General features: G+C 37.3%; 4 protein-coding genes and 1 non-coding gene across 5 annotated transcripts; 2 read left to right on the top strand and 3 right to left on the bottom strand.

The window, feature by feature from the left end:
- The first annotated feature begins 1,181 nt into the window (after window positions 1–1,181).
- Window positions 1,182–4,590, top strand: LOC147552044 (clathrin light chain 1-like). Its single transcript, XM_086670183.1, has 3 exons — window positions 1,182–2,023; window positions 3,616–3,769; window positions 3,843–4,590. Exons 1-3 carry the CDS (start codon window positions 1,464–1,466, stop codon window positions 4,353–4,355), a joined length of 1,227 nt encoding a protein of 408 aa, XP_086526309.1. The 5' UTR covers window positions 1,182–1,463; the 3' UTR covers window positions 4,356–4,590.
- Window positions 4,591–5,860: 1,270 nt separating this feature from the next.
- TRNAL-CAA (transfer RNA leucine (anticodon CAA)) lies at window positions 5,861–5,944 on the bottom strand. Its single transcript has one exon. It is a non-coding gene; the product is annotated as a tRNA-Leu (tRNA).
- Window positions 5,945–6,492: 548 nt separating this feature from the next.
- Window positions 6,493–15,552, bottom strand: LOC147552042 (splicing factor U2af large subunit A-like). The gene is made up of 18 exons (XM_086672336.1): window positions 14,984–15,552; window positions 12,915–13,081; window positions 12,573–12,686; window positions 11,851–11,918; window positions 11,107–11,177; window positions 10,962–11,006; window positions 10,818–10,877; window positions 10,553–10,613; window positions 10,341–10,453; window positions 9,558–9,673; window positions 8,530–8,628; window positions 8,277–8,352; window positions 7,987–8,075; window positions 7,800–7,860; window positions 7,602–7,700; window positions 7,410–7,491; window positions 7,142–7,209; window positions 6,493–6,798 (listed from the first exon to the last, which is right to left on the bottom strand). Exons 1-18 carry the CDS (start codon window positions 15,101–15,103, stop codon window positions 6,661–6,663), a joined length of 1,647 nt encoding a protein of 548 aa, XP_086528462.1. The 5' UTR covers window positions 15,104–15,552; the 3' UTR covers window positions 6,493–6,660.
- Window positions 15,382–17,272, top strand: LOC147552041 (Transcription factor TFIIIC, tau55-related protein). Its single transcript, XM_086672337.1, has 5 exons — window positions 15,382–15,561; window positions 15,812–15,922; window positions 16,246–16,293; window positions 16,573–16,624; window positions 16,797–17,272. The coding sequence occupies exons 2-5, from the start codon at window positions 15,815–15,817 to the stop codon at window positions 16,955–16,957; spliced, it is 369 nt and encodes a 122-aa protein (XP_086528463.1). The 5' UTR covers window positions 15,382–15,561; window positions 15,812–15,814; the 3' UTR covers window positions 16,958–17,272.
- Window positions 17,273–17,905: 633 nt separating this feature from the next.
- Window positions 17,906–24,588, bottom strand: LOC147552040 (glycerol-3-phosphate dehydrogenase SDP6, mitochondrial-like). The gene is made up of 7 exons (XM_086672335.1): window positions 24,073–24,588; window positions 23,204–23,581; window positions 22,404–22,877; window positions 20,720–21,051; window positions 19,884–20,044; window positions 19,063–19,321; window positions 17,906–18,439 (listed from the first exon to the last, which is right to left on the bottom strand). The coding sequence occupies exons 2-7, from the start codon at window positions 23,538–23,540 to the stop codon at window positions 18,140–18,142; spliced, it is 1,863 nt and encodes a 620-aa protein (XP_086528461.1). The 5' UTR covers window positions 23,541–23,581; window positions 24,073–24,588; the 3' UTR covers window positions 17,906–18,139.
- Between the last annotated feature and the right edge of the window lie 334 nt (window positions 24,589–24,922).

Raw genomic sequence — 24,922 nt, 5'->3', positions numbered from 1 at the left:
AAGGGAGACGGGACTGTGGATTCAAGCATGGAACGGGTGTTAAGGAAATACACACATAGAAGCATTCAAACAATGTGTTATAGCCTGTAATAGTCCCACAGTGTTCGGAGTGTCTGGAGTCTGGGCGATGACAAGCTCATTCTTGGTGTTCATGGAGACTAGATGATGGGCTCACGGAGCTCAAGCCATGAGCAAATCTCTGTACTCGTTGGGTTTTGGCTTGGAAGATAAAATCAAGAACAAAATCGACATTGTCATGAGCTACATCTGCATAACCCTTTGTCATTTGGATGGTAAAGGCTTCTTCTGCAGTTTAATTTTATATTATCTTCAACACGTTCGACAACCACTTAGATTGGTTTTAGTTACAGCTCACCTAATCTAGAGGAGAAGTTGAGAATGTACTTGTTTTTAACCATTAAATAGTCCTTATGCACTGCTATTTTTGAATCAACAATAGTCCTTATGAATTTCTTCTGTTTCTATTGATAAGTTTTTGTTTCCATGATTACTTATAGTTATTCAACCAACTTCTGTTGATGTTAGATGTTATACAACCCTAGATTTGTAATGCAAGCAAAGTGAAATAGTAGTTGGTTTCCCAATTAGTGAAAGGAAATAGACACCACAACTATGTCAAATTGATATGCTAACAGAAAGTCAGCTAACTGGCAAGCAATGTGAAATTGATTTGCCATACCCTGCAGGCCTGCACTGTGGAAGAGACTTCAAGAAGAAAAAATAATCATAAATAAAAAATGAGAACTAGTAAAGTATCATAATATCATTTTAGAATTACAAATTAACAAGGAAATGAAAGTGAGAACTATTCAAGAAAGTGTTAAAATAAAAATGATAAGGTCATAATCCAACCTGCTAGTCAACGACCGCTACGTGTCATTTACCATACTATCTTAAACGTACTGGAGATTAATTTAGCATCTAATTTATTATGGATCTTCTAATGAAAAATTTGACATACAGTTATCATTTTTATTGAGCCGTGATGCTAGGCCCGTCCAAGTACCCCTGCTGGAATTCAATCGGAATATTGGCCGGATTTAGCATCTTTCTCCATTATTATTTATCACACTCACATTTCACTTTATTTTTAACCGAATGCGTGTACGTGAAAAATGAGTGTACAAAAGTAAAAGTTCAGACAGAGAGTTTGTGACTGTAGCGGGTAAAACCCGAAGGTGTCTATAACATTTCCCTGTCCTTAAAATAGTAAGTGGAAGAATGATTTTTGTAATTTGATGATGATGAATATTGAATAGTTCTTCCACTCCATTTATTTAATGATTCCTTGGGTTAGTATTTAAACACGTTCAAGCCACCACTTATATCTCATTTCTCCTTCTTAAAATCGGATCATAAACCTGTCTGTCATAAACCAAACACATACTAGTTAGAGAGAGAAAGAGATTGCCATCACTTTCTAGAGAGAGAGAAGGCAAAAAATGTCGTCGTTTGATACATTCAGTAATGATGGAGAAGAATTAAGAGGTTCAGCTAGACCATTTGATGATGATAGTTATATAGGTTATGATCCTCGTCTTCCTTCTCAACGTTATGAATCTTACTCTAATTTCCCCCCTCACGATGATGATGATGAAGATTCAAAAGTAGATCCAATCTATTTACCTGATGATAATCAACCTCCTCCACCACCACCACTACCACCACAACCGTTTGATTACAATGAAAATGGAGGTGGATTATTTCCATCTGGTGATGATGATGTTTCAGTTCATCATGTTTCTCATACACTTGACTCAATTGCTCCACCTTCACCTGAGATCTATGGTTTTAGCTCAGCTAATCATGATTCCATTAATCCTGATGATCATCATTCCTCCTCACCTTCTCCTTTTCAAATGCCTGAATCTAATGGTAATGGAAAGGCTTATGATCTTGGTGAAGATGTTGATGGTATTTTTAGCTCCTCTGATGGTCCTGTTCTTCCAGCTCATACTGAAATGCAACCTGAAGAAGGGTTTGTTCTTCGGGAATGGCGACGGTAAGTTTCTTATTATGATTCTTTTCATTTTTTGGATCTAAAATTATATCTCTCATCTTTTGAACCAATTCAAGCTAAGATCTAGGTTTTCATTTGGTACTTTGATGTTTTTATCTCTTTCTTCTTGACCAAAACTAAATCTTGTAAAGAAAGAAAACAACTTCTTCTGAAATGATCTTATAGAAATTTGAGTGGAAACTTACTAACATTGTCAAACAGAAAGAGGAAACCTAGCAATGCCCATTAATGGGAAATGTTAATTGAATGAATTACTCTAATGAGGTATTTTTGAGGGAAAATGTTCTTTAAATTGTAAGTTGGTTCGAGTTATTTGGCTCATCATTTAGATCTGTTAATGAATTAAGCATGCATATACCTTTACCTTTCTAATCTTATAATGGGGACCGAAAAATTTGTGAATCCATGCTTTGGTTGACCTAATTGAGGGAATTTGGTAGTTGTGAATGATTTTGCTATTGTGGGATGAATGAATAGTTGCGAGGATGTAAAATTTGGATAGCTGCTGTATAAATCGAAGTTTGATCTTACCGTGCATTTAGGGTGTTATTTTGTTCTTTCCCATTCAATATACAGCTGAAGACTTGTATGTTCAAATCCAAATTTTACTGATCAATTTGTTACCTTACATAAATCCTGTTCTTTCGTTCGCTTGTGTATGTTTGCTATAATTTGCGAGAGTCCTGCATGGAACCCATGGTTAATTTCTAGATCTGTTAAACTAGTGCGGTGATTCATCCTAAGGATATTTTTGCACTTAATCTAATGTCAAGTTGGTGTATACTATTTAATGAGTAATACCTTCCCATCAGGCTTTAGCTTTGGTTTCTCTTAATAAGCTAACTACTGTTGTGAGCACAAGAGATTCGTCAATAATGTGGTAATAATCTATGGCTTTGTTGAATGGGAAACTTTAGAGACTATTATTAAAAGTGTCTGTGGCATATATCGTTCTCGAGATAGTTTTGGTGTTAGCAAAGCATAACCATCATTAGAGGCTGAATGCATGTAATTCGAAAACCTCCATGCTTTCTACCTATAACATATATTAGAAGTCCTGTTCCGTTTCAAGAAAAGAACCCACAGATCTAATCAATTCTTATTATTGTTTAACTGAAATGGGAATATTAATTCAGCTCTAGAATGATCTACTTCTAGTTGGTATAATGTTCGCTTTTTGAATGCTTGATTGAAATTGGGGAGATCATTATATAATATACAAGGACCATGACTTCATTTCAGTTTTAAAATCTATAGTCTATCTTAGGGTAGCAGATAAATCTTTTTAACCCAAAATTTGTTATCTTTTTTAGAAGTACGATACATATACGAGGATACATGAATGCCATCTTTAAGTTTTTAGTCACTGTTCTTTCTGCATTGCATGAAGTGTAGAAGTATGCAATACATGAAAGTGTTGATTGCGCTCTAGGTCTATGATTTTAACTATCTAGAGGAATAAAACAATCAGATCCATCTGAGCATCGATATACTTACTTCGTCATTGACTAGTAACTACGTGTAATATCATATAACTTTGCCCCTTGATAGCAACAATATTTCCGATAATGCAGACAAAATGCCATTCATCTCGAAGAGAAGGAGAAAAGAGAGAAGGAGATGCGAAACCAAATCATCGAGGAAGCTGAAGAATATAAGCGATCTTTCTATGAGAAGAGGAAACTCAACTGTGAGACGAACAAAACCAACAACAGAGAAAGAGAGAAGGTAATAATAATGAGCTTTTACCATGTGGTCCGTTTTGTCCATATTGTCTCATTGGGGTTTTCACTTGAAACAGCTGTACTTGGCTAACCAAGAGAAGTTCCACAAAACTGCGGATAAACAATACTGGAAGGCGATAGCAGAGCTCATTCCTCACGAAGTTCCAAATATCGAGAAGAGAAGAGGAAAGAAAGACCCAGACAAGAAGCCATCAATCGTTGTCGTTCAAGGCCCAAAACCTGGAAAACCTACAGATCTTGCAAGGATGCGTCAAGTCCTTGTGAAGCTGAAACACACTCCACCACCTCATATGATTCCACCACCACCTGAAGCCACCAAGGACGGAAAAGATGCCAAAGACGCCAAGAACGGAAAAGATGCCAAAGATGCCAAAAATGAAAAAGATGCAAAAGATACCAAAAATGTAACGGAAGGCAAAGATGCGGCATCACCAGCTACAACTGAAACAAAAAAAGCGGATTCTCCGAAAAAAGAAGTAACAGAGAATGGAACTTCTGAGGAGTCGTTGAAACCGGAGACAAATGACAGTGAGCCTGCAACCGACCCTGAACCAGCCGTTGATGCTTGAGTTTCCTTACCATCATTTAATTTCTTCGGATTTTCCTAAATCCATGAGTTAAAATCTGTCATTGTTATTTCCAAGTAACCATTCATTGCTGAGAATAATAAGAACAGTTAGGTTTAGGACATTATTTCATGTTGTCTCCTTGGTGTGAACTTTGAGAGATGTAATTCCATTTTCTATAGGATTTTTGTTGGATCACCACTTCTGAACATATCGATACCATTTTTATTGTGTTCTAGATTTGTTATTTGTCATTTTTTAAAGATTCATACTGCTGAGCCAATAGTTAATCAACTTTGACCAAGTTAAGATGTCAACAAATTGGCTTGAGCGGCACGTGCGAACTTCATCCGTACTCACACCTGAGCTCTGCCACCTGAGTCTACTCACACCAAAAAGGTTGTATAGACTATAGAGGTAAGTACAAATCTCCTAGGCACCTTGAACTCTTTCATAGTATAGAGGCAAGAAGAGAGGTGGATTCGAGTAAGCTCTGCCCTTGAGCCTTGCCCTAACCAGAGAGACAGAGAAGAGAGACTTGCAGAAGTGAGCTCGACACCTAAGTTTTGCTCTGCCTAAGAGAATGGTGATTCTGCGGAAATAACGACCAAGATCAGCTTTCCAGATTGGAGTCGTTATCACAAAGATACAATCACGATCAATGACTCTTGCCTTGTATTGTTGTGTCACGTTGCTATCCATTGACGGTAGGTTGATGCCGTCTTACAAACCTATAAGTATCACACACGTTTGTCCTAAAAATGAATCCGATTTGATTGTAGGTGACCCCCTAAGGGTGGGAATCGGGTCAGACTTGGGCACCTATGGGTACCTCAAATTTGTCGGGTAGCGTATATCAGAGACCAATGAACTTAGCAGGCGGGTTTGGACTGGACAAAGTAAAAATGTCTTGCACTGAGATGCTCTAATGTAAAGCTCAATTTGGATCTCTAAGATGATGTGACTGTAGTTAGATAAAAATATCTTTAATCTTTATCATCACCTAATTATTATCGATTTTCCTGAACCCATGTTGTTTAAGAAATGCTACTGTAATTGACTTCTTTTGAATAAATTGGATTTTAACAAATCCAAATTAGATATCCTACTAAGCACACCAAAGGTACTCTCGTAGCATACTTCGCTTGCAGTATTATCGGTAATGGAGCGGCTGGATGGAGAGGAAGCGATACAAATATTCAGTTGGGCTGAAAATATCCATATTTATTTTTTTTTTATTTTTTTTGTTGCAAGCATATTCGTTTTTTATTTTTTTGTTGCAAGCATATTCGTTTTTTTTAGTATAATTCCTGCTTTTAACATCACCTGTAACGGAGCGGACCTTAAACACAAAAACAATCTGTGATGGAGCGGATAGATGAAGGAAGAAGGTTTTGAGACCCGACCAGAGTAGCTTTCATATGTATTATCAACCTGTTCCAAGTCATTTTGAAGTAAAATATTCAGTTGAGAGGGAAAAAATCAAAAAGAAAAAAAATGATATAATATGTCAGAAGTGGGATTTGAACCCACGCCCTCTTTCGAAGACCAGAACTTGAGTCTGGCGCCTTAGACCACTCGGCCATCCTGACTTACTTGTCTTCTCTTCTCTAATACAGCTACATAATCTTTTGTGAATAGAATAAGCCTTCAAGCCATCTTCCAGCCATCTACTTTATTTTTTACCCAAGTTCAATAAATCCTACATTCATACATCCATGAGATCGAACTTCCACATAGCGTAGTAGATGCACTATCAATTGGACTATCGATTGTTGGCGCCTTGAAACCAGTTAATAGACCACATCCAGTCACTTTCTATGTATGATCGAATAGTCCCATAAGAGCATATAGAATTGGAAGCCCAAGTCAATTCATTCATCTTGTATAAAGATGTGAATCCCAAAACCTCCCCTTGAGCCCCATACTATGGACTATGAATGGAAGCCAGTGGCTAAAAAATTGTATCAAATGCCCAAACAAAAAAAATTCTAGGAATAGTGGAAATTCTTGGTATTCGGCACTAGGTCAGGGATCTGGCTGTGAGTCTGAAAGACCTAGCTTTGGACTTTGCTTTGGGGCTCGACCCTGGGCGAGGGATGGATAGGTAAAAAGTATAGCAGGACTGATGGAAGTAATGTGGAACAAACATATTTCTTGATAATATACACACAATATAAGGTACTGTATAAATATCATTATAGTTGTAAAGTTGGTTACCAGGAGATTTTTCACTAAGCATTTGATTTAGACAAACAAAACAGCTACGAAAAAAAAAAACTGGTATATAGTTTGAAAAGGAGGAAATTTATGCGCCCAAGTCTCCATTATAATATTTGTCTTCAGCGTAATAGACGGCAGTAACTTCATTTCCTCCAAATTTCCTACCATCAAGTGCAGCCTTTGCCTTAGTAGAACCAACATTGTCTTCGTACTCCATGAACACCTGAAATTATGATGCCACGACAAATAAGAACGAGGATTAACTTAAACCGGAGGAAGAATTTGGTAGCAATAATTTAGTAATGTGATGATACTCAAAAAAGAGAAATCATAATGAGCAATCGCCAACGGAAGTTTTTAGATAAAAAATTATTCTGTCGAAAACTTTGTTCTGTGCAATTGGGAGTCTATGCACTTAATATATTATTTGCCGACTATAGTTTCGTGGGCATTTTGAAGGTATGTTTTGGTTTATGCTTTGGTATGCTACCGGAATTATGGAAAGAACAGTTAACCAGAGAGAAGAAATGATGCAAAATATTAGATGCAGTGGAAGACGGAAGTACCTTTCCAACTCCTGGGGTCCACTCTCCCTTTGCATTTGGGCGAGGAATTACCACATTCACCAATGATCCTGCCCAGTTAAGAGAAAATTCATAAGGTCGGTTAAAATTAAAACCTGCAGAAACTTCAGAGTTCAGACATAGGTTAAACATTAAAGATATTGTCCTCTTAATGGACCATATAAGATACTATAAAATCGTTGTGGTGATGAATCAGCAATGAGTAGATCGATAGATGAGAAATCAGGCAACGTAAGGAAACTTTTTGTACCAAATTTTCCGCCTTCTTCTCTCATGTCCTCTAATATATCAGTGTACTCATCATCGTCTCTCAGCTCATCGGGGTTTACCACCTATTTAATAAACAACCATAATGTTAAATACTAAACATAAATGGGGTCAGATATTGTAGAACACGCCCCATAACCAAATGGTTTATAGGTATACAAGATAGGGATAATACCTCTGTCAAGCAGACAACTTTAGTTGGAATCTCGATACCCACTCCAGTTGCTATTCCAACTCCAGGAAAAGTACCACCACCAGCCTGGAGGACCATTTTCTGCAATCCAGAGCATAGAGCCGCTAAGGTTTGACAAGAAGACAAAATTGACAGACTATGGAATAAAATGTCAGTATATGGGCCTTTACGACAAGATACCTGAATAGCTATATGCTGTTGTGCCTGTTGTAATATGTTATCCTGGTCTTTTCCTTGTCCACTGCAATAAACGTGAACTGAATTGTCTTAGATACATGAAAACTAATCACGGCAACCACATGATAGTTAAATCAAAATACGAACGCATTGTGTTCATGATTTTTTTATCCTGATAACATGCACCAACCTCGCTGTGGCACGGCGAACAGTAAGAGTCTTATCACCCATTTTCAGACCATTAAGCGCAGCACAAGCAATATCGGTCACAGATGGATCCTGGGACCCCATAAATTTGGAGATTGAACCGAACGAGTTAAGATCCAGTATATAAGCAAAATCTTGCATATACTGAGAGCAGCCCGAGCTATTTCAGTATTAAATGAATAAAAGAAAACAATCCAACTACCCAAGAGAAACAAATTTTGAATCATTCCTAGAGGCACTCAAGTCTGTGACCTAAAGAGTGTAATTGCACACCTGATATACACAGAAACCATAACCTTTTGAGTTCCCAGTATCTCTATCCTTGACAAGGTCAAATCCACGCAAAGCTCTGCAATATTTCACAAATCATGAACAAAGTAATTACATGAAAAGGGGTTTCTAATACTTGGGCATCAAGTAGTACTTACTAGACTTATTATAAGAAACTAAGAGGAGAAGAAAAAACAGAAGACTGTGGAGCTCTAGCAAAATAACTGTTAAAATGCAACGGAGTTGTATATCATACCCAAAGGACTCTAGCAGTTCTCGTATCTGTACTTCTGTGAAATAGTATGGCAATCCACCTACAAATATACGGTCTGGCCCCTCGACTCCACCAGTTGCACTGTCAAGCATTTCAAGAGCTAAGATTTAAAATTCAACTATCATAAGCTGCAGAAAACGTCGCTTGAAAAGTATGTGTTTAATTGTATATTGGACAACACCTGATTAAGTCTCAAATTGACTAATAGGTCAGGTCCAACATCAATCGAGGAATCTTAATCCACATTTATCTAACAGTAAGATGAAGAAAGTAAGCAGAAATTTTTATAGTAGAAGGAATTCACCGAAGGATAGATGCAAAATAATATGCATAACCAGCTTTCATAAACAAGCAACCTATTACTTAGCACTAAGAGTAGAGAAATACATATAAATATAAGATAATTATGCCAACTGATTATGACTCTATCTCGTGGAAGAAACTACAGAAGTGGTAGGACACCAGTCAACCATTTCCAATGCTTGGTCCTGACTCATGAGCTCAGAAAATGGGAGTAGTCTTAATCACCAGTTAGAATAACTTTTTCTTATCATAGGCAGTTAAGGCAGCTTAAAGAATTGAAAGTTTTATCAATAAAACTTGATCAACGTACACATGGAAATATCAAATAGCTTAAGGCGGTCACTAGTTCAACTGCATGATATGATCGCACAACCAAAACGTTTGACTAGGAAGCAAAACCTAAACCCACATTCTACAGTGTCTACATCTGTTCTTTATTTTGCAAATTGGAGTGAATTGAATTAAGAGAAAGAGATAAGGATGTACAATTATTACCTAGGTCTTACAAGAGTGACCTAGGATTTAAGAAAAGCCAAAAATTACATGGTTTCGATAATTGCTTCCCAATTATACAAGAAACCACCAAGCGCGGAGTTTTTGGGCCAAGGGGATTTCATACTCCATCCGAAGAGGGATGCCTTATTTACAATGTCTACATTTCTAAATAATTACCTTAGCCATAATTGCCCTTGCTAAATATAACTTACCCCGGTATGAGACCAACAGCTGCTAAGTTGAGAAGGGGGCTTGGTTGGCTGGATCCAAGTGTTGCAGCCAATGAAGGGTTATAGTCTGTAGGCCTTCGGACCCTCGCAGAGACCCCCTATAATGAAAAAAGTCGTTAAAATGAGAGCCCAGAAGGCACCAACATAAAGGTTTGGTGAGCCCGATTCCCGAATATACACTTAGTTGTAGTGTATAAAGCTACATCCACATGAAAATAATAACTGTGTACTTTATCATTGATGTTTTTATAACACTTACTGAGGACAGGTTCTGAGGGGTTTATCAGGAGTCTCACTCTGTCATATAATTATTTCTGCAAAAGCCTATTTAACATGGACACGAGTACGACTACCAGTATCGAACACCATTACGAGGTGACGGGTACGACTACTGGAAACTCCCAGTACGGAATTCGACAACACACATGTCTATTTCCTTCTATTACTTATGTGGTCCTCCATTTCACTTATGATGCTGTTGGATCAACTATCATTATAATATATAGGAATGGGCCAACCTAGAGTGGTATTTGATGGTTTTGACAGGAGTTGGTAAGAGTTAACACAAATCAAATCTCACAGAATACCCACTTAAGCCACTGGGCCATCCAAGATTTAGAAATACTAAAAAGGAGTATCCATGCACGTTACTTAGCAAAAAAGCATTAAAGCAATATGTGTCTAAGCATGTTTTCACGGATTAAGTGTAAGAGGCTCTCCCCCCTTCTAGTCCTACTGCTGCTGCAAGGAATTTGAAAGTAGCACCTCAAAAATAATTCCATCCAATGCCATCGCATTGCTTGCTTCTTCAACAGTTCTCATCTCCACAAAAGCAAACTTCTTTTCGTGATTAATGTAGACATTCACTACAGCATCACCTACAAGTACAGAAAACCAAAATTACCACCCTATTCAAGAAACTGCGCGTCATAACTGTATTGATCGCTGGTAGAAGAGAGGCATAGGCACAAACTGACCTGGACCAGCAGAATTCCCTCCAATAGCAGCCATAACACGGCTAAAGAATGTTGCAATTGTCTGTTTCAAGAGATATGAGAATAAAGAAGTCTGAAGATTACACTTCAAATAGAAGAGAAGAAAAAATCCACAAAAGAAAATCTAAGGTGGGGAAAGTTGACTCGCGAGTTACTTGTGAGGTCAATGCTTATAGGAGAGGAGAGGAAAAAATAGGCAGCAGGAGTAAGGATGAAAAACTGAGAAGTTGATATTTGAGAACAAAACCTGCTCATTTGCTAATGGAGGAAGGCCACCAACATATACTCGACGTGCATGCCTTGTTGCCTATCATACATAAAGGGGACTAAACATGTTGAGCTTTTCAAAAAGAAGAGAGAAAGGAAAATCTAGATTTTATATCAGACGTACCTGCTGAGTCATGGATTGTGCTGGCATCAATGGAAGACCTCCAAACTAATTCATACATTAGAAGAGCCGATATAAGCTTAACAAATAAACAAAATATTTGCAACATATTGAGCTACATAAATCAAAATATCTTGAGCAAATACACCTGAGTTGTCCCGAAAGGAAACATATTTGGGAACATTCCTGGCATCGTCTGAGGCGCACCTGGCACTTGTCCTGCAGAAACAACAGCTAGTTGATTGAGCAATAAAAACGAGCCAGCCTAGTTTAATTATTTTTAACTCTCGAGTATTTAGAACTCCTAATCGAAAGCTTAGATCATTTTGATATGTTACATTTGAACATTTTCTTGATAGTCAATACAATTATTCTCTCTCTAAAAGAAAAGCTTAGATAATTTGCAGTTCAGGAATAAAAATAAGAAAGTAGATATCCGTCATAGCAGGTGGTTAAGAAATATTTGTAGGTCTACCAAAACGGCATTAGTTGCTGGCTGGGGCAGAGAGGATGCAGAAATCGGTGAGTTGGTTCCCCGCTGAGCACAAAATCTACGATAGCCGCGCCGAAGAATACCATAGTCGAACATGTGATCCAACATTGCGATCTTACCGAAAGATAAACACAAATCACAAACAAAGAACCACAGGAAACAGCCAACAACACAACAACGATTCTCAGTTTCAGTATAAAGCCACCAAGTAAAAGGAATAGCTAACCACAAACAGAATAAACCAGAAAACAACTACAACTTTAAATTAGAAAGTACTACTAAATGAGAATCAGAGCAAAACTATGGTCAGTCTGTGAAAGACCAGTCCTGTGAGCTCTTTATATTTAAAAAACAAAAACAAAAAAAAAAGGTTACGATAGAAGGTAGCTAATGACAAACCTGGAACTGTTGCACCAGGTACCATAGCAGCACTTGGTGGTGCCATGTCAAAACCGCTTGCTCGTTTGCTTCATTGGGAAATAGGTGTAGCTTAGTTAGTAACACTAATAATCTAATTTCAACAATATATAAGTACTCAGAGAGATCATAAAATACAAAACTTATTTCCAGAATTGAGAAGAGGATGACAGAAACACAAGTAAATGTGCATAAGTTGGCCAACTGAGTCAATAAGTAAGGTTGTTCTTGCTGTGTCAAACTGGATCCCCTTAGATTAAAAATCACCCGTTGCTACCTCCATACCTGGGTGAATAATGACTCCTCTTTGTGCACAAGGTTAAAGCCCTTCTTTTCATGCTTTTGGTTCGAGCTGCATTATGGGGTTTGAGGGTCAAGGACATAGTGTTTAGTGACAACGATTTTGGTTGCAAATGTCCTGCAATTTTGTTCTTCTGTTCCTATCCTTCGACTTTATTAAGACTCACAGTCTCACAACTGGGATCCCTTTAAATTCGTTGTTTACTTGTTTTAAGGATTAGATACCTTTACATTAAGCCATGACTCATAAGATCACTATTACATCTGTTACTTCCTCATTTTTATGAAAACAGCAAAACCTCTTGGCGCTCAAACCATTGCCATCTTACATCAACCTTCAAGTAAACTCTCACTATATATAGTTTCAAAAGAACTATGGGTACTAAGAGAAAGAGTAACCTTACCTTCTCGAACGGGAGCCAGATGGAGAGCGTGATCTGTTCCTAGATCTATCACGTGGAGGGGAACGCGATTTATTCCTGTGTCGCCTATCCCTATCTCGATCATAATCCCGATGCCTGTGTACAACGAAAAAGAAAAATGAAGACCGAAAAAAGGAAGATTTTGCTTCTATTGCTAATAAAAGTACAGGTTTTAGCATTCTACTGTTATTAAGAATGAAACAGAAAAAAAATTCATTGAACATCTATGGACTCCCCTCCTGCTCATATCAATCAACTGCCTAAGATGTACAAAATTTCTGGTAAAATCCATAGGATAGCAGCGTTTCCCAATCATACAGGTACCTGTCATTGCTTCGACGATGATCAAAGTCGGCAGTTTTATCCCTTCCTCTTTCTTCCCTCACACCTCTATCCTTATAGTCCATAGGGTGGCGATCCCGGTCTTGCTCTCTGTCTCTATCCCTTCCTTTAATTCTTGGCCTCTCAGGTTCTGGTCCTCGAGAATTGTTCTGAGAAATTATAACACGAGTTAGCAGCTTTTGGATGATAAAATATACAAAAGGAAATACCAACCACATTGTGGGGCAAGAAGCATTGCATAATAATTGACCCATACGGCCATACATGGCATCGTGATGGAGACTCATGGCTTCCCGAGTAGTGGTTTTTACCTTTTTCTTTCACCTCTGCGCATTTATTTTCTGAAAGCTAAGATACACCCTTCACCTTCTACACATCATTATAGAAGTTTGAGTACACTTCAAGCCATGGTTGGCATCCCTACCAAGACTCGTAGAGTCAGTGAACCGTTGTTACATACTTACATCTCCTCCTATTTTTTCTCAACTGCAGGTCCTCCACAACTATTTATTTTCTCAAGTAGTCAAGTAAAACATCCGTAGTCCCTTATACACATTATAACTAGGGTATCATATTTATTATGTATCACACTACGATATTTATGTTACACAAATATTTGTTGGTATGAGAAGTAGTAAGAAATGTGTAATTACTTAACTGAGTAACATTTATTATTGAGACAATTTCGAATTTTTATGTTAAATACCAAATATAACGATATACTTAATAATGTAGACATGTAGTTAATTCCTTCCTTGTGGAATTACAAAGGAGGTTTCAAATTATTTGAGTGCTTACACATCTATATGTGCTATGCATCAGCAAGCTCAACAGTCAATGTGGTCTAGGAGTTGAAGAGTGGATATAATTTGTGATTTGGAAGAAGCTGTGGTTGAAGTATATAATAACTTTTAAAGATAACGAAGCTTCTCTAGAGTGTAACATTATCAAAATGAAGTTTTTGTAGTAATAGTGGTCTAAGGAGTACTTGATTTCATCAAAGAAGCGCGTGTTCAAACATATGGAGGGAATTGGTGAAGTAGAAAGATATCCTTTTTTTAATACTCTCTACCTCATATTTGTATTGGTGTTTCCCTTCTTGTCGCAACCTGAGTATCAGAAGATTTTCTATGGTATTTAACCCTGGGAAATAAATAGGGTATAATTCCTACTATTGACAAGAAAACATGGAGAAAGTTAATCTCTTTTCCATATATATGTCGGTTGTTAGTCTAAAACTAAACATAGAACAACCTAATAAAAATATAATTACTTGTTATGGCATAAAGCACAAAGAGGCATCATGAACAGAAAACTAAAAAAGGGTTTTGATTTTGAAGAAGCCGAGTGTCAAGATGTCATGATTATTCTAGCTAATAAGGTCATCCAACTCCTTCAGGATAATTCTTATTTGGAACTCCATTAGATACTCCAATGCAGATTCCAAACTATTCCCTAGAACCTTTCAATGGAAATGATGAGTTCATAATAAAAATCCCAGGCATACAAAAAAGTAATCACGTATTTTGTAAAGAATAGATTGCGACAAACACAAGTTGAAACATCTATTTTTACACAAAGTTCGAAAAGATAAACATATCTACTTTGGGTTAGCAATCTTCAGTACCAATCAGGGAGCATCTTCATCAAGTGGAAAAATGTAAAAAGCAAGTTATATGCAAAGAATTCAAAAACATATAACAATACTGGCATGGTATCCGACTTCAACAATCACTTTTTGAGCTAATTCAGCAATAAAGTGGCTCATGAACTTGAGGCACTGGTGGTAAACCGACAAATTGAGAAGAATGAAATAGTTCTAACCCTCCCCTTTATCAGACTCATGTATTTTATGATATTGATTAATAAATGAAATGAAAGTTTCTTATACAAAAGAAATGGAAAGGCAGAAAGATTTAAAATGTTTCATTTTTTTTGTAATATTTCTCTGTTCAGAATCAAATTTGTCCTTGAAATCAAAAAATTATATGCATGAAAAAGGTAATCTGATAATTAAAAGGTATATTGTAGAGAGAGAAGAAGAAATTTACAGTCTTGATGTGAGAATGACGAGCTTCAAATGCATCGTAAGGTGAAGATCCTCCTCCATTGTCAGCTCCTTTGTTGCTTTGGACGTTACCTTCGTCGTATCCCCCTTGGTAACTAGACATTCCAGCTCAAAATCCAAAAACCCTAACCCTAATTTCAGATCACGAAATGTAAAACTCACTGTTGTTTCAGGATCAGAAGATAAACTCTCTCTCTCTCTCTCTCTCTCTCTCTCTCTCTCTCTCTCTTTATTCAGAATTCAGAAAGATGATTGGGAAAGGAGAAGTGAAGTTTCAAAGGCGCGCCCGCTTTGTGTTAGATTCTGTTTTTGTTTAGCCCTAGTTTTGACAGTTGTGTTAGTTGAGGGTCAAATATTTAGGGTTACAATATTTAACCTTTTGTGTAATTCAGTAATTGTGTGAGGGCAAGGAAGGGAGAGTTTCAACTCCAGTCCCACTATTTGAGGGTTTATCTTTTATTTTCACTTTCTCTCTCAAGGTCAAGGATTTCAAGTCTCTGAAATCTCTCTCAAGGATTCAGTTGAACTTTCAATTTTGAAATACTCCTACTCAGATTTCTGGTGAGTACTCAATACTTTATTTGATGAGTCTCTTTGAGAATTGTGGAGATGGTTTAGGTTGTTGTATTCCAACTGTTTGATGAAATTCCCCTTTTAGGTTTTTGTTTGCAGACCACTTGAAGGTTAGAGATTGCAATTAAAGACTTCAGTTCATAAAGAAAATGATGATTGTCACTTGATATAGGTTGATGTTAAATTCATGTTTAGATTGGTTGATATTGATTTATATTTTCTCTTTTACATATTGTAGGTTATGGGGTCCACTTCGGAGCAAATTGAGAATTCGGAGGATGTAGAAATCTTACTTGATCTTGATGATGGTGGAATAGAGATCTTGCCTAATGCTCCATTCGTTCTATCTGTACGTACATATGCAAACTTTTGCATAAATTTTACAAATTTCTCGTTACCCATATAGGTGAATGTTTACGTGTTGATCCTAAATCATTCAACAAAAACTATGCAATTTTAAGCAGCTCAAACAAACTAGGAATCATGTATTTGAATCTTTTACGAGTGGGTATCATAAAGAAGCTATCCTTCGTGCAGTTGTTCGAACGGATCACACATTAAATTATTCTAATGTTCCATTGTTCCAAGTCCATAAGGGTTTGACTCACAATAGTTTGAATGATCGATCTAACAAGTAATTTGTTTTGTAATTTGTACCTTCACTTTGTGTAGGGTTTGGACACTATGAACCCAATCTTGGTTATAGGTGACAAGAAGCTGGTGAGTTCTTCACCTCCAAGACCTCTTTCTATTCACTCTTATAGTCGTTACAATTTTTTTTTCAAGCACGTCCCGAAATTTGAATACTTCGATCCTGCTATCAGTGTACATGCTAAATACATCATTAATCAAACTGCTACTATTTCTTGTGAATTTTACGGTTAAAATATATAGTATATTTGAGCATGTACTCGGAAAGCAGTTAACTTGTAGCTTGGGAAGTTAGAATATATTTTCAATGTTTCATCTTCGTCTTGTAATGTTGTTAATCTATGACAGATCGGAACTTATGAAGAAACAATTGGGACATGCTTGGTTTTTACTGAACCTGGTAACTTTTAATTCTTTCCCTCTCTACATTATATGTACGTAAGTAGTCCATACAATTTTATATGTGAAATAAAATGAAGTTCTGCAAAAATCGATGACATGAAAGAACTAGGTTGAGCATTTTTTTTTTATCGTCGTTAGCATTACTATTTGACTAAACTTTATATTGGCAGATGCCACTCCTTTGGTGCACGAAGAAACAGGACCATCTGAAGAAAATCTTTTCAGAGGCGCATGTATTGTTGATCCAAATCAAGCGTTGGCGAAGCAAGTTAAACCTATTGCCAACGTGCAGAAAATTCTGAAGTTTAGATTATTAAACGAAGATACTTAACCTAAAAGCAGATCCTATTTTGACATGTAAAGAGGTCTACTCAAATTTAGTCAGCTTCTAACGGCTATCTTTAAATTTCATGTGGCAAGGATCAGTGATTGAGGCAAATTTATATTTATATTTTTGTCATCAATATCTATTTACTTTCCACTATAATTTTGTATATATTAGGTATTTATATTTATTAGGTTTTTAATCTCAGCTTCTTGGAAGATGTATATTCCTCCTAACCAAACTAGTAACAGCTTGGCTCTTGTATTAGAAACAGAGGATTTTTTTTTATATAACAGTCCAATGGTTGCTATTTTACTGTCATTTGAAATTATTATTTTGTGCTACTATTCTAGCAATGATCTTTTTTTGTTGGAACACTTTGTTTGACTCCATAGCTTTTCTCGTTGCAACACTGAGGCGAGTGATTTGAAATGTCAGGCAAGAGTTAGTGAGGCGGAGCTAGGGCTCTTAAGGAGCTGGTGTGATGTAGGGTTGTCAGTCAATGCAAGGGATATACGTCGGGTGCATTTGATCAGGTCTACTCTAATCGATGCAGGATTGTAGTGTGGGGCTACTAACCAAGGCAAGGCTTGTACGCCGAGTGCTTTTTTATCATAGACTTGTAATGAGACCTTCTCTAATCAAACAAGGCTTGCAAAGCAGGTTGGACTCCATTGCTTTTTTATTTGAAAAGTAGGTCAATCTACATAGGCATTGTTAATTTTGTTTTGCCGAATAGGATTCGGCTACCTAGTAAGATTTGAGCTGCTTAGCAAAATGGTTTGTGAGAGAAAAGCTGGCAGAAAATTGCTCTCAGTTTCGATGGGTTCACAAAGGTTTTTGCAGATTTTAAAAGTCTGGAGTTCAAACCTAAGAAAATATTGGCATGTCTCTATAATCAAAGGTCAAACTATGGGTCTGGAGTTCGAGCTGAGGGAAAAAAAGAATTTGCAGTAAAACAAGAATACGAATGAGCATTAAATTCGCTGGTTTTAAACAACAAACTTCTTACAAGGAACTGCTCTGATTTTCTTCCTAATAAACCTATTTGTTTCAGATTTCCAAACTTTAATTTCTCCTTATTCGTAATACCCTTTTCAAATAAATATACTATGGGAACATGAAAATACATTAATAAGGTTTCTCACCAATTTGCTAGTCTAAGTAAGAAATAAGAAAAACTACCAACTATTTAGCCTGTGGTTGTGACGTTAAATCTGTAACTGCAGTTCTGAAAGTGTCAAGAAAATTTTCAGCATTATGATGTTCTTGCTCCTGTCTCCTTTTGTCCCATCCATGCTCCAAGGCGAGAATTTCGATTACTCTTGGGAGAGCATGAGTGGCAGCATTGACATCGAGAAAGGCAAGCCTCGTTCTTCTAGCAATGAAATCAATGGCAGTTTCACAATACTCCTTCCTTGCGGAGTAAGCTACCTCGGCTTCTAGATAAGGGTAGCCATGAGCAAGTCTCTTTCCAAGATTTTCATCCTGCAGAGATGATAATTTAGGAAATTGAAATAAAAGTGAGGGAATGAACATCAGCTGCATCGTGAAAAAGATGGGTAATGGAACATGACCGCATAACCGGACCATATCATGTGGCAAATAATGTGTTTATCACACAAACGGAATCCGGCCCCGGCTCACTTGAGAGATGGTAAAAGGTTGGGTGTACGGACCAGTTGACCCTAAGCAGTTGCTCTCACAACACAAGCCATGCTCTAATGGCAGCGCCAATCCTGAGTCAACCAAATTTGGCCCCAGCATTTCGAGAAAATATAACTAACTATCCTCGCATGGAAAAAGGGCAGCTGGACTACCATTTCAAATTTCCATGTATAGAAAAGTAGAAAATACAAAAGAAAATGAAGAAAGAAGCTAAAAAGAGTGAACTCAGAATGGGTTGTAGCAGCCGAGTCCGAGCCAATTCACGAGTAACTCTTCAGTTACTCAGGTGCCCGGCTGCTTCAAATGCTCATCCACTTTAGAAGAATATCAGTAAAGTTAAACTTCGCTTCAAATTCAAAATGTTTTCATGCTAGGGAATGTGTGGTAGGGTGTGGTTCTCCTGTGTTAAATGCTGATCAATAAAATAATGCTTGACTTCTAACCTGCGCAATAGAGGCTACATTTTTTGCCATGTTGCCATAAGCACACGAGAGGTGCTTGGCTATTGTGGTATCCATTGTTTCAGATATCACTTTCCCATCCTTAGTCTTCTTCCTGCGAACATAAGACTGGGCCAACTCGACAAAAGATAAAGGTTGCCACCCATCGGCACCCAAAATGGGCAGGTCAGATGTGGCACAACTTCTTGAAGGATTTAACTCTCCATGCTTGATGGCAGCATTAACCACATCTTCAGCCATACTGAAAATCAAAATCACCAAAAGTTAGTTCACGTGTATGGCATCCAATGGTTGATGCCTGCACAAGGTGTCAGATAAGGTGAATGCCGACATGAAGATACTGCCATCTTATGTACAAGTTTGTTCCTAAACTAACACGGTAACACACTAACACTAGTCTATATACATGATCTCCGTGCATCAGTTTGTACTTGGGGGAAAAGTTATTATAGATCCTTTCAGCATTTTTTATGACATGCATTCTCTGTGAACCGGAGCTTGCTACAGAATTTGTTGCCGAAGTAAAAAAAATATGACGAATGAAAATATTCAGGAATATCTTCCTTATATAGCGTCAGTGTTGAATGAGATAACTCAAATAGAAATGACTTCAAGGCCATCTGGTTGCAAGCAACCGTCGGTCATTACAGTTTGGAACCTAAACATTATAAAGGGTGGTGCATCCACTCTGAGGGGCGATAGAGCTGAATTTGAAGATAGTTTTGCAGAAATTGCGAGTTAAATTTCCTTTTTATGCGTAATAACCATTGGATACAATGGTACATAGAAGTGGACATTTGTACCTTCGATAAGTTGTCCATTTTCCACCAGTTATAGTAATCAATCCAGGGCAATCAATATGTATGATGTGATCCCTCGAAACATCAGCAGTATCCTTAGCCGAAGGATCAGTGGCCAGTGGACGTATACCACTCCATGTAGATAGAATATCTGAATATCTAACCTGAAATGTGATAAACCATTATGAAAGTCATTGCATTTGAATCTAATTTACATATGTTACAGTTAAATGATTGTAACTAATACGCTGTATTCCTAGAAACAAACAAGAGAATGAAAGAAAGTAATTCAAGGTACCCATCAGGTTCAGAGTAGAGGATAACTTCTACTGAGGTTTGATAGGTCAGACCGAAGATCCTAAGGTAGGGAATCTGAACTAAATATAATATCCTTATTTCAAATCTAGCATTCCATAAACAAATGAACGAAAATAATAATGAAGTTTGTAGACATCTAACTCAAAACCAATTGGAAATGAGTAGAAAGGCCATAGCCAGTGTATTGTCGGTCATGAGACTTCCCTTGGTCCACATGGGACTTCTCCGCAGGCCCCCTCCTGTGGCGCTTTTTTAGACTACCACATGTCCTTTCCTTTGGGGGACACAGAGGGGTGTAGCCATTGGGCTATGACGTGGGGCCTACCTTTGATACCATATTAAGTTTGTGGAAATCCAACCCAAAACCAATAAACAATCAGCGGAGAGGCCCTAAATATTGTATTGTCGGTCATGAGACTTCCCTTGGTCCATGTGGGACTACTTTCACTTAAAGTGTATGTATTATAACTTCAAATCTGGAAGGAGAATTCAAATACTAAGGCCAAACAACTAATGCATACCTTTATATTCAGGTAGTCCTCAATTGCGTGCAGGATAAAATCTATCTCCTCTGCATGAGGTTGTGGATGTGCAGTTATCGTAGTGCTGGAATCTGTAGTTCCAGCCAGAGTTTTGCCTCTCCAGGGTAAAATAAACACTACACGACCATCTTTAGTTTTAGGAATGATAAATCCCATGTCTTCTGGAGTATAATAATCTGGAAGCACTATGTGGGCACCACTGCTTGGACATATAATGTTCGCCACACCATTGTCTACCATTTTTCTTAAAGCATCACAAAAAGGTCCGGCAGCATTCACAACAACCTTCGCATATACATCAAACTCCTTCTCTGAGAAGAATTACAAATTAGACATAAAAGTCAGATAAAATCCAAGATGCATCTGCAACTTATTCTATCAAAACAGTATGGCATCGTGAACTGCATCAACTGGATATTGATAACAAGAAGATCACATCGACAATAACATATTATATTACAAACCACACAGCTTTGAACTACATAACTTAGTGTAGGCCTTCATAATTGTAAGTATCAGTCAGTAAAACAGTCACCTATGAAATGTTTGTGTTTCTTTATGCTCACCGTTACAAAGTTTGATGTTCTTGAAGAGCAATATAAGCTGAATGTGAAGTTCTTTTTTATTCTCTCCAATCTCACTACATCAAACAAGTTCATTCATCGAATCACCAGTGCATTACTCGTTCTAATATATATATACTTAGCACTCTAGAATTTGTTGGTAATGATTGTTGGATTATCTAGTGTCCCTTGGTTTTACGGCCATATTCCATGCCATTAATAAAGAACTTTCGGCTCATTGCTTTTCTTTGATATTAATATTATCTGTGTCCCTTGGTTTTGCAGCCAGACTGCATGCTCACCGTAGTACGCCATCATATGGCTTAAGTAATTTAAATGAAATAGGGGTTTTAAGAACCATCCGTTACAGAGATACAGCCTACTTCTTTTTATATTTTAGTATAAGAATCTATAAAAAGACAGCCCACTTCTTGAATTCTAAAAACACACCTATATGAATTCTCCAACCAGAGGCACACGAAGTTGTAACCTGAGCATTCACAGAAGTCTAGAGTGTGATTAAACAACCTGTTGATTCTAAGATCAGAAGAACACGTAACACAATGCTTAATGTTGGAGACCCAGTGTTGCGGCTTGGATTTTAACAGAAGTCAAGAATTTGACCCAGTCAGCTATGCAGGCAGTTACACTTTTTATGACGTTTCGAAGAATTCCTATAAGATGGTAAGAGACTAATAACTACGGAAGAAAGATTCTTCTAAACCTAGCTACACGCCCAAATAATTGTGAGACATATCCGAGGGCTCAAAACAGATAGTGTCAAAGACTCAAGTTCAAATTATAGAGAACAAAAAGCTTTTCCATTGACGAATCCAAAGACCTAAGAAGGATATAAGTCAGTCGAAAAGTTTTACTTGTTACATGTAGAATCTAAATTCTATTATTGATGTTTCATCTGATGCATGGTTAACTGCAAACATGAATTTAGATCTAATATAGATCAAATTATGATTAAGTACTAGACATCAAGCATCAAATTATGATTAAATAATAGATATCAACTGTGATATGTCTCAGGTTGCTAGTTCAACGTAAACTGCATGAAGGGGTGATAGCTAACTGAATCACAACACCAATACCTGTCAAAGTGTCTCTTACTCGGGCACCGATAACACAGCCAGAGTTTTCATCCTTATGGAGAGAAATTACTTCCGCATGGTTAAGCACGGCCGCACCAGACATGGCAGCAGTGCAAGCCAGTCCAATATTGAGACGTGAATCATCCATCTGTCCGTCATAATAAACGACTGCCCCTCTCAATTTTCGGCCATTACATTTTTTTGCAAGAGTTGGGAAAACATTAGCTGCCTTCTCTGCCGTGTAATATCGGGATAATCTAACCAACCCGGAGCCAGCAACTAGATCGTACACCTTCAATCCCACCCAATAGTATACTACTTCAAACAAACTATAGCACGGAGTCATAGTGGGCAGAGCACGGCATATGTGTGGAGCATTTTGTATAACACGATTTCGCTCTTCAAGTGCATGGAAAACTAACTTCAGTTGCCCATAATCAAGATTGAAAAATGCCTTTTCCAAATAGCGTACCCCTGTATATGGAGGAAATTTCATTTACCTAAGAACTCAAGTCACCACAAATATGTAATACAAAATCATTTTCCAGGTTATATATAGGAACAACTGACTCTGGCTCACATTCAGAGCTTAAGAAATTACGATCAGTTCTTTTATCTGCTAAAAGTTTTAAGACCGTTTACTTTCCATCATAATCTTCCAAGAAGATGAGAAAACCACTCCATTAATACAAACACTTGGAAAGTACAACTTCCCAGTCGCGGAAAGAAAGCTTACATAGGTTGTATCTTTTACCGGTACATACGCAACTAAAACACGAAAAAGAAAACATGTGATTTACCTCCATGAAGAAGCTTGGTTGACCTTGAGGATGAACCTGCTGAGAAATCTTCCCTCTCCAAAAGGCCCACATGCAATCCCCTACTAGAAGCATCAAGGGCAACACCTGAGCCAGTTGCACCACCTCCAATCACCAGAACATCAAAGGGCTTACTGATACTGCTCCCGGACAGTTTAGCTTCCTGCTCTTCTCTGGTTGGAACAATTCCATCACCCAGTAAAATTTTCTGCTTCGCCAATTCAGCATTGGATCTATCCTTTGCAAAAACCTTATCATCATAAAATGCTAATCTGACTGCAAATACTGCAGCTGAAGCTCCCAAAAATGTTCGACGCATTGAATTCCCACATCAACCAGTACAAGCCAAGCAACGGTCCCCTAATACAATTTTACGAATTAAAAATACCAACCCATATATTGTCAACTAAAACTAGACCTCTCAGATGGAAGAAAATCATAGTAAGACCCTAATCTTCATAAACTATAGTTTACAGCAAAATAAAGGTACCACAATCACGAATCCGTAACAATATGAATATAGACTTGAAGCTTCGATGTGATCAACCAGATGAGAAGATTGAGTAAGCAACTTGAATTCGGTTCAGAATATAAAAGAAAACAGAGGATAAGAACACAAAGAATGTCAAATTGTCACAATTTGGGACCTTTCTCTCCAGTTTCAAGCTTACACACAATGATAAGATCCACACAAACAAGTCGAGTTTTTTCTTACAGATTTAACCTAAACAACCAATTCCAATACTAAACTGAATAATAAGATAATAAAAAACAGAACTGCAATTATTTCATACAAATTTTAGATGGAAAAAAAAGGAAAGAAGATAAAGTGTCAAAGATGAATTGAATACCTAATAATTAGGGTTCCGTATTTTCCTCCGTTTCTGATAAGATTCAAATGAAAGGCAGAAAATGCTTGATAATTGATATACAGAGAAAGTGAAGCCGTGAAAAAATCCGTGATGAGAGAGAGAGAGAGAGAGGTTGGAGGTCATTAATTAGGTTGATAGAAGGAGGATTACCATTTATGGAAAGAGAAATGTGGTTTGATGAGAGAGAAAATAAAAAAAGGTTCAGGAAATAGAGAGAGAAGAGATTGGAAGGAATGAAGTAAGCAGGTTTCGTCATTTTCTTTCTTTCTCTCTCTAAATTTCTCATTTCTCTGCAACTGCTATCGGATTAGACTTCCCAAGTCCCAACGGAGCGCAAAAACCAATCAAACCCTAACACAAACAAGTGATACAAACCCCAATTATTGCCGGGAAAATTGAAAATAAGAAAGTAAAACTACCCGTCCTTTTTGAACAGGTTAATTACCATTTGGTCCTTTAAATTTGACTAATAGATTTTTTGGCTCTCTTTTCAACGGTTCTGTTAGGAAAAGGTTAATTTTAATTTATTTATTTTTCTTATCCAGATCTAATTTATTCTTCTCTTTGTCCTAATTTCTCTTTTCTTTCTCTTTCTTCTTCTCACTCCTTTGTATTTTCTCCCTTGTTCTCCACTGAAAACAAAAACAGACATTAGAAGAGACTTTTCCGGTCGTCTGAGTACAAGAGAGTAAAAAGTGGTGAACTTTGGAGGTCCTTCCTGTAGTTTGTAACCTTTCTTTTCGTATTCCATCATTCATCTGTAATTTATATATTATACATACATATATATATATATAAAGAGGGAGACGAAGAAGAGAAATGCCTTAAA

Source organism: Eschscholzia californica, unplaced genomic scaffold (genome assembly GCF_041429995.1).
Source record: "Eschscholzia californica isolate CP2 unplaced genomic scaffold, dmEscCali1.0.p SCAF_3, whole genome shotgun sequence".
NCBI classification, from domain to species: Eukaryota; Viridiplantae; Streptophyta; class Magnoliopsida; order Ranunculales; family Papaveraceae; genus Eschscholzia; species Eschscholzia californica.
This window is presented reverse-complemented; position numbering and strand designations above follow the sequence as displayed.

What these genes read in the sequence shown, in the direction of transcription:
- LOC147552040 (XM_086672335.1), bottom strand. Translation starts at nt 23,540, where the DNA reads ATGCGTCGAACATTTTTGGGAGCTTCAGCTGCAGTATTTGCAGTCAGA. An exon ending in AACCAAGCTTCTTCATGGAG is followed by an intron (nt 22,878 to 23,203) that starts GTAAATCACATG and finishes CTCCATATACAG; the next exon opens with GGGTACGCTATTTGGAAAAG. An exon ending in AGGACTACCTGAATATAAAG is followed by an intron (nt 20,045 to 20,719) that starts GTATGCATTAGT and finishes ATCACATTTCAG; the next exon opens with GTTAGATATTCAGATATTCT.
- LOC147552044 (XM_086670183.1), top strand. Translation starts at nt 1,464, where the DNA reads ATGTCGTCGTTTGATACATTCAGTAATGATGGAGAAGAATTAAGAGGT. An exon ending in GTTCTTCGGGAATGGCGACG is followed by an intron (nt 2,024 to 3,615) that starts GTAAGTTTCTTA and finishes CCGATAATGCAG; the next exon opens with ACAAAATGCCATTCATCTCG. An exon ending in ACAACAGAGAAAGAGAGAAG is followed by an intron (nt 3,770 to 3,842) that starts GTAATAATAATG and finishes CACTTGAAACAG; the next exon opens with CTGTACTTGGCTAACCAAGA.
- LOC147552041 (XM_086672337.1), top strand. Translation starts at nt 15,815, where the DNA reads ATGGGGTCCACTTCGGAGCAAATTGAGAATTCGGAGGATGTAGAAATC. An exon ending in TTATAGGTGACAAGAAGCTG is followed by an intron (nt 16,294 to 16,572) that starts GTGAGTTCTTCA and finishes AATCTATGACAG; the next exon opens with ATCGGAACTTATGAAGAAAC. An exon ending in CTTGGTTTTTACTGAACCTG is followed by an intron (nt 16,625 to 16,796) that starts GTAACTTTTAAT and finishes TTATATTGGCAG; the next exon opens with ATGCCACTCCTTTGGTGCAC.
- LOC147552042 (XM_086672336.1), bottom strand. Translation starts at nt 15,103, where the DNA reads ATGTCTAGTTACCAAGGGGGATACGACGAAGGTAACGTCCAAAGCAAC. An exon ending in TTCCTTTCGGGACAACTCAG is followed by an intron (nt 11,007 to 11,106) that starts GTGTATTTGCTC and finishes TGTATGAATTAG; the next exon opens with TTTGGAGGTCTTCCATTGAT. An exon ending in AGGGAATTCTGCTGGTCCAG is followed by an intron (nt 10,454 to 10,552) that starts GTCAGTTTGTGC and finishes CTGTACTTGTAG; the next exon opens with GTGATGCTGTAGTGAATGTC.